Below are 7,794 nucleotides of genomic sequence, written 5' to 3'. Positions count from 1 at the left end.
TTACACTCTTGTGAGAAAGCCAAGTTTGAAACTGCTGGGAATCTGTATAATTTCCAAGGCATATGGAGATGGGGTGTAAGGAAATGTCACTTGAAAGAGATATTTGGTATCTAGCATCAATTGTGGAATATCCTCTCGATTATTGAGCATAGCCTGCAAATAGAACAGAGAGATTTACTGTCAAGAAGATACAAAGTGTTAAAACCTTAAAAGGCTTGCTTTCCCATTATTCTAATGATTTTTTTTCTTGTCAGTCCCAAAGGGTATAGAAGAGCAGTAACTTTTGTTCTGGTTTGAATTTAAAGCCAAGTATGAACACGTACCATTGTAAACAGAGTGTGCAAAATATCGTAACTTGAATGTGTGTGAGAAAATCATTTAAGGCTCTTACCTGGACTTTACGAACAAACGATGGGGACACTCTTTTCTCAAAATCATCTATAGGAGTGTATGAATTGAGGATCTTTACTATCTGTGTAAATAATAAAAGACTTTTAATAATTTAATAACCCAGGCAAGAAAAAAGGAACAGTTTGAAAGGAAGAGGCACTAAAATTACGCCCCCATTCATATCTAACCGACTGAGGGCACTGTAAGCAATTGTACTGTAAGGAGGTAGATTATTAACTGGCAAACTAGTGAGTGGTTCTGTATGTGATAATTGCCTAGGCTCCTCCCCAAAAGTATCAGAGAGGAGAAAGGTGATGTGGGTAGATGGTGGAAATAGCTGAACTGATTAAAGGAAACCCATTAAAAAAAAAAAAAGAGTTTTGTGACAGACAAAGGAAATTATACTGGGGAATAGAGAAGAGGACAAGTCTGGAGCAGGACTCAGACAGAACAAGGCAGATAGGCATCCAAGACAGAAAAGTAGAAAATACAAACAACGGAATCCGCGAATCAAACATTATAGCTGGGGACGCCTGGGTCGGAAGAGGCGACCAGGGAGGAACCACTATAAAAGTGGGATGCTGATCACTCTGTCTGCAGCCAGGGTTATTTCACACATGAATTATAAGATTCTGCAATTGGTGCTGCCAACATAAAATGACAGTGTTTATTACCTGCACAGCAGACAGGGACGTACAGCGTTCATATATCTCCTTGGCATCCTCGTCTGTGATCTTTTTGACCTGAAGGAGCCAGGCTGCCTGAGAGAGAGGTTCCAAAGTTTCCTTGGCAGAACTGCTCTGCAGATTCTTTTCTTTAAGCCATTCTTCTAAGTAGCTGATATTACACCTGGGATTAAATAAAAAATAAGCATAGAAATGTCAGTTTCCCCTCACAAACTAGTAATAATAAGGCAATCTGCAAATGAAAGTCTTTAAAGAAACACTGTCAGTTTAAAATTCATACAAATTAAGTAAAAAATATCTTTAGAGACACCCACCTTAGATTATTAAAACTGACAAATTTAAAAATCTGATTCCCCTTTCATCATTTTATCCTGTTCATATTTTGTATTTCACAAACTTTGGACAATGACAGTTTCCTTGTTGTTTATACAAAGGCCCTAATCAGTTTCATACATTAGCAGGATGTGCCAGCATTACATGGGATTCTGTTAAAATATTGCTATTCCTTTAAAAATACACTTTCACAGCATCCTCAAGAGAGCCAGGAGATGATAGCAACTTTTGCAGTCCCAACCAGGGCCAGATTCTCATAATTGATGACTATAGGTGAAAGCCCGCATCTCCCATTGCCACTTTCCTGGACGATTTAAGGCCTGTAAGGTTTATCTATTGATTTTCTTTCAGCTCTGTCTCCAGACTGTCTAATGGGATGTAACTGAACTATATATCTTTTGCAATGATTTAGGAGCATATTCTCCTCCTGATTCACATAAGGGCAAAAGGAAGAGGAGCCCTCAGCCAAACCCCTGCTGGTCTTGCACCTGATTCTTGTCTGATCATTAAGGGTGGGAAGGACAATTCAGCACTTCCTCCTCTGCCAATATCCGCTCTCCACAGTAAAAACCACCCTAAAATACCTGTGTGTGTAAATTAGCATCTCAAGATCCACAGACGTGTTACAGGCTAAAGGGGACAAATGCTCCAGAACTGAGCTTCTGAGTCTCTCTGCCCCTCCAGACTGTACTATGTGTCCCCCTATTAATGTTACCTGTAAAGTACACTTGTGATAAGCACATGTAATCATAGTATGCTAGGACGAGCAAACTAATTCACAGAAAAGTTAAAATCTACCATTTCAAACCAGAGGGACAAGAATAATCACCACTGAATGTTCACAGTGTGAATATCACAGTGTGAATGCCACAAGTGATAGAACTAGAGTAAGTAAAAAAAAATCCCCTCTCTCAAATAACTGCTCGCTGAATCTTTCTTGGCTTTACCTTATCTGCATTCCTTTCCGACAAGAGCACATGTCCTTGCGGAGGAAAAGACTATTAAGGGTGGCCGCTCCAATCAGAAAGAAAAGCTGCTTCACCGCCTGCTTTAGAAGCTCTGTGTCCAAGCCATTCTGGCACATTGTGCTATAAAAATAGCTGAGCTGTTGCAGGATGGAGGTCATTGTGTAGGTATCGGTGTCGTCTATACTAGAAGAACGTTTACGGAATCCTGTGGGTTTCATGCCAGAAATTCCTTGGAGACTTTCATATTCAAGCATACCCGGCACTGAAAAGGCAACAGGAAATAATTTGTAACACCAACACCACATAGGGTCCTTTTAATGATGGTAATTTGGTTTTGGGAACCAATATTTTCAAGATGTATCGTTTAAAGTTTTTAAACTGCATTTTCTCATTACTCCAGTAATAAAGGAGGACAGGTGTTTGCATGTGAAAATGGTGTGTGCTTCCAGGCTAGATTTCATCTAGAACCGCACCTTAACGTGGCAGCTCAGTACGGTAGCCCAAAAGGGAGAAGGGGAACACTGTAGATGAAGGAAGCCACTCCTTGCACCACATCAAACGAGATTAGTGTGGTTAGACCTTTCAGGTAGATCTACACTCATGCTTCTTTGGGTGGTGTCTAGCGTACACTCCTGCATAGCCCCCCAGCAGAAGTATAAGCAGCAGTACAGCCCGTGAGGCATGACTTAGGTAAGTGGAGTGAAGACACGCCGGAAGGGTACAGGTATGCACGTGAGTACGTCTCCTACACCATCGCTACTTGTCCAAGCGGTGCCTGCCTGCCTATACGGCTATTTTTAGCAGTGTAGTGTCCGGCTGCCTCCCCTCAGCTAGTGCCTTTCACTGATGCCTGTAGCGACCCACTGCAGTGTGGACGCAGCCCGTTTTTCACCGGAGCAAGTAGCTACATGTACACTACATGATGACACCAGTGGTGTGTAATATAGACGTAGCCTCGGTGTGAGGTAATTTGGGAAAAAACTAAAACAAAAACTACTGTCACACTGTCATGAACAAATTGAAAAACACCAAGGGAAAAAGCCACTGTAAAATGTCTAGTGAAAACAGCAATACAGAAATGGAATACCCTGCTGCTGAATAGCTTGCCTTCAGCTTGGCTGGTTAGAAATAGAGGGGGTGGGGAAGGTCAGGATGGAAGTAGAAGCAGAAACATGTTATGTAATATTTCCTAACTGAAACCCCCCTTTTTAGGGAAATAAAATCAATCAGCCCCCTCCCCCACCTCCTTCAGACCTGTCACGTGTTGCTAACACTCAATTTATACATTGTCCACAGCTGCCCTAGCTAGCCCTTTGTGCTCTAGGGCAGTGCCCCACACGAAGAAACGCTACTGCAAGGGTGGTGGTGGTGGGGGGCGGAAATGCAAACTTCTGGTGACTGTACAGTCAATGTAAACCGATGTATAGATATGTACTCACATATGTATATAGGTGTATGCAGAACAGGGCATAGTTCACCCCTAATCTTTTGTCTCTGTATAAGATTTATTCAAAATACCTTAGAAGTTACTAGTGCATTTATTTTCATTGGTTATTTTCTTCCTTCTTACCTATCATTGGCTGAATGTTATTCTCCATTACAAGAATGAATTGGTGATAGATACGAATGGCCAAGTCACTAAGAATTTGTCTGTATTCTGAAAGATCAAAATGCTTCAAACAGTTCATATTCTGACGTGGAGTATTTTGCTTCATGAATTCCTGAAAGATAGTTGTAAATGTATCAATATGACAATGCTGTTAATGCCATCATTATCAATAGATCTGAACAGTGCTACACAGGAACTGGATTAGTGAGTTGTGTGTGTGCACTCTCAAAATGGGTCAAATGTACTGCTGTCTTGAGACGCTGCTACTACCCATGGATTTCATCAACATCAATATACACATTTTTCTACTTAGTGCTCATTCGGTGTCTAATCAAAAAACCCAGTGTAGTCAAAGGGAAGACTCACATTGACTTCAGTGGGCTTTGGATCAGGTGCTAGATCATTTACATGAAAAGCATCAGATATTTTTTTCAGGAAAATCACTTTCTTGTTTAAACTACATGAGAGAAAAATTCAAATGTGCCTCTTCAATCTTTTATGGTTTCAAGTGCTCTCATTTTTGTACTTTGTAAAAAGCCAAGTTTCTGATATGAATATTAATCTGGCAGAGTTTTCAGCCTCTCAGAAACAGGGTTATTATAGGTTCCAACTGCTGACAGGCAACATTATCATCAGCTCAGGATTTTTAAAGCTGACCCAAACTCCCACATCTGAGTTTTGTATCTCTGTAATGAGAAGAAAAATCCAGGATTGAAATGCTCTCAAGCTTGGGGTTTTGAAATGCAAAGTCTCTCAAAGTTTGGAATGTTCAGACTTGCATTTGGTTCATTACAGATATGGATTAAAGCTGAAAACTTGGATCCAAACCCGGAACCACGTTTTGGGTTCAAACACGCCTCCAATTCCGCAGTTAAATTGTGAAAGAATTGCATTACATTGCCTTGCCTTGCCTTCAATCAAAGGCCTTTCTGATCAAAATTTGCTATCGTCACTATAACCACCAGGGAGAGTACTGCAGCTTGCAGAGGACACAGAAGTGCTTAAGCTGGGGTTGAGTGAAAGGTGTTTTCTCTTCATAGGGATTCATGAGAATACTGTCTTTTAGTTTCAGACCATATGGGTTTCTACTCCGCATTCATCAAGTATCACTTTGAATTTGGGGTTTGAAGAACCAAAAACGAGCAATGAAATTCAGCTTCATCTGGTTTAAGATGAAACTGGCTATTTTACTACCATGTGTCTTTGATTTCATTTGGAGTTGTAACTTTACTTATTAATCAAATGGTAACAATGTCTGCCTGAAGCAGTAACCACTGAGTGAAAGAAAAGGTGAAAGTTATTTTTAAATACAACTAGTTGAGCTCCTGAGGTCCTGTTCAAATTAAACAGAAGATCAAACTAAGCAGCAAATGGATTAAATGGCACCCAAAGTATGTAACCGTTTCTTCCTTCTTGCTTTAACAACTGTTTTTACTGTTAGTGTTTCAAACAAACATCTTCCTAAGCTCCTTTGGACGAGCTGTTCTATTCCATTGGATCACCTCTAAGCCAAAAATCACTAGTGCAGAAGGATATTAATTTCATGCCTTTTTGGTGAGATGGTCCCATCTGATGATCCCTGCCCCATTTGGTTATAAAATTCAGTGAAATTATGTAAAATGTGAAGTGATTAAATTATTCCTACCTCTTCCCCGCTGTATTGTTTCAAACAGTTAAGAAAATGATATGTATTGGAGAGCCAAAAGGACAACATCTCAAAATCTTCAGCATGCTCCTAAACAATGACATATAAAACAACCTTTTTAAACAACATGATCCCCTAAAGTTTAATTTATTATTGAAACTTATGACCAGCACAGAGTTAGTGTAGTAGCATCAAGCTACAGTGAAAAGAGCAAACAGTATTTCTAAAACGCTATCTATACAAAGTGTGCCCATGTCTATAATGGCCTTAAAATCTTTGTATATTATTTAAATGCAGTTGTACCATGGGTTGGCTAGACAGTGTGTATGGGGGCTCCAAAAATTACTGGAAGTCTTACTGCAAAAGGACTGAACACAGTATGTATACACAACTGACATGAAATTATACGTAAGTATTGCTTTGGAAGTCAGCTGTTGGGCCTATGTAAGTTACAGCTGTGTTTAAACATGGTTCTTGGTAGCAAGGTGCTGACATGCTTTCCTTGCCCAGTGTAAGGGGTGAACCGGGTTATAAAATTGTTGACAAACTTGAGTTGTAGGTTCTGTCTATACTACAAGTTAAACGGCATAAAACATGTTTCACTTCCATCTGTGCCACAAAACAGAACTGTGCTTTTTGCTTTACTGGGTCACTAGGCCACAACATAATATCCAGATAGTGCCATGGTGGAATTTGTAGTGCAGATGGGACCACAGACAGAGGGTCCTAGCTTATAGTATGGTTTTGTAAGTTGGTTTACAACATGGTTTTCTAGGATTCAGATCTATTAGTGCCATGCTAGCAAGAACTGTGTTTAAACGCAATTACACCGTTGGAAGTGTAGTGGCAATAGCATTCTAGATTCCACACAATGCAGTCTTGTAACAAATACACTCTTCAAACCTCATCTCCGTCCTAAAAGAAGCCCCGTATCACGTCTGGCAATACCTCATGCAACAAACTCTTACTATGGCTGAAAACAAAGTAAAAAACTTACTTATTTAGCTAACTTTTCGATGTACTGTATTGGATGTTATGTCTCAGTGCTGAAAGTTTCTTGGGAGAGGGCAATCTTTATGCAGTATGTATGGACTGTACCAGCACAATAGGCCCTTCACCCCGGCTGGGATCTGTAGGTGCTACTGCAGTGCAACTACCAAACCATTGTCACCATCTATGATATTCTTAACTCCGGAGGACCAGCGGATGACAAATATCAACATTTTCCCAGGTATAATGTGTACAGGTTGTAAGCCTATACAATGAAACCAATAAAATAGTAGAATAAAGCAAAATATGCAAGAAATATGCCTACCTTAATAACTTGTTTGATACCATTAGTGGTTATACTCATGAAAGATTTCAGCATGTCATCGTCATTCACATAATCTGCATATCTCACACACATGAACAGGATGTAAGCTGGTAGGCCCGGAATCATATTCACTACCACTCCACGTGGCTTTAGATCTGAGCAAAGCAGAGTCAAATAGGGTGTTCATTACACATAGTAGATACAAAGGTATTATCACCATCTAGTCTTTCTTAAATAGGTAAAAGGCACTGGATTAATTTCTAACCACGTTCTTGATTGATTGTGGATGAATTTTCTTTTCCTGTACAATTACTAGAGCAGGTCAGGAAACTGCATCAGAATGATTTCCCAGTGCCGAATTCACCATCTGCAAAATTTAGATTTTCGGTCAGAAAATCATTCCGAGCACCATGGCTCACCCACTCCGTGGCAGCCCAGGTTTTCAGTATCCTGGGCAACCCACCAGGTGGGCTGCCTCCAGGCTGAGCTCCCTGCCTCACCCACAGCTCCTCTGGCCAGCTGCTGGGGAGCTGGTGCTCCATAGCCTCCCACCGTGGGGGAGATGAGGCGCACTGGCAGTGGCCAGGTGAACTGCAGGGGAGCCGGGTATGCCCAAGGAGCACTGGCTCCCTGGCACACAGTTAGGCAAGGAGATGGCTGGAAAGCAGGATGTTTTAGAGAAATTCCATTTCAGTTCTTCTCAAAATGTCCCCTCTCATAGAAAATTTCACAGGTCCAACTTTTTGTTCTGAATCAGAATGGATTTTTTCCAGAAGCACGAAATTTTCTGCAGGTCAGAAATTTTGGTTCTTGCTCAGCTCTAATAATTACAAGACAATACATTTCCA

The 7,794-nt window shown here is 40.7% G+C and overlaps 1 protein-coding gene across 1 annotated transcript in view; it reads right to left on the bottom strand.

Annotated features, from left to right (window-relative positions):
• MYO5C (myosin VC) overlaps positions 1-7,794 on the bottom strand; it is a 56,001-nt gene continuing 48,207 nt past the window's right edge. The window contains exons 35-41 of the mRNA XM_077827789.1: positions 6,947-7,101; positions 5,632-5,721; positions 3,948-4,098; positions 2,357-2,639; positions 1,065-1,239; positions 392-472; positions 1-153 (exon numbers count right to left, since the gene is read on the bottom strand). Of these exons, the coding sequence (XP_077683915.1) occupies positions 1-153; positions 392-472; positions 1,065-1,239; positions 2,357-2,639; positions 3,948-4,098; positions 5,632-5,721; positions 6,947-7,101 (1,088 nt within the window). The remainder of the gene's footprint in view (positions 154-391; positions 473-1,064; positions 1,240-2,356; positions 2,640-3,947; positions 4,099-5,631; positions 5,722-6,946; positions 7,102-7,794) is intronic.

Source organism: Eretmochelys imbricata, chromosome 10 (assembly GCF_965152235.1).
Source record: "Eretmochelys imbricata isolate rEreImb1 chromosome 10, rEreImb1.hap1, whole genome shotgun sequence".
Lineage (NCBI taxonomy): Eukaryota > Metazoa > Chordata > Testudines > Cheloniidae > Eretmochelys > Eretmochelys imbricata.
This window is presented reverse-complemented; position numbering and strand designations above follow the sequence as displayed.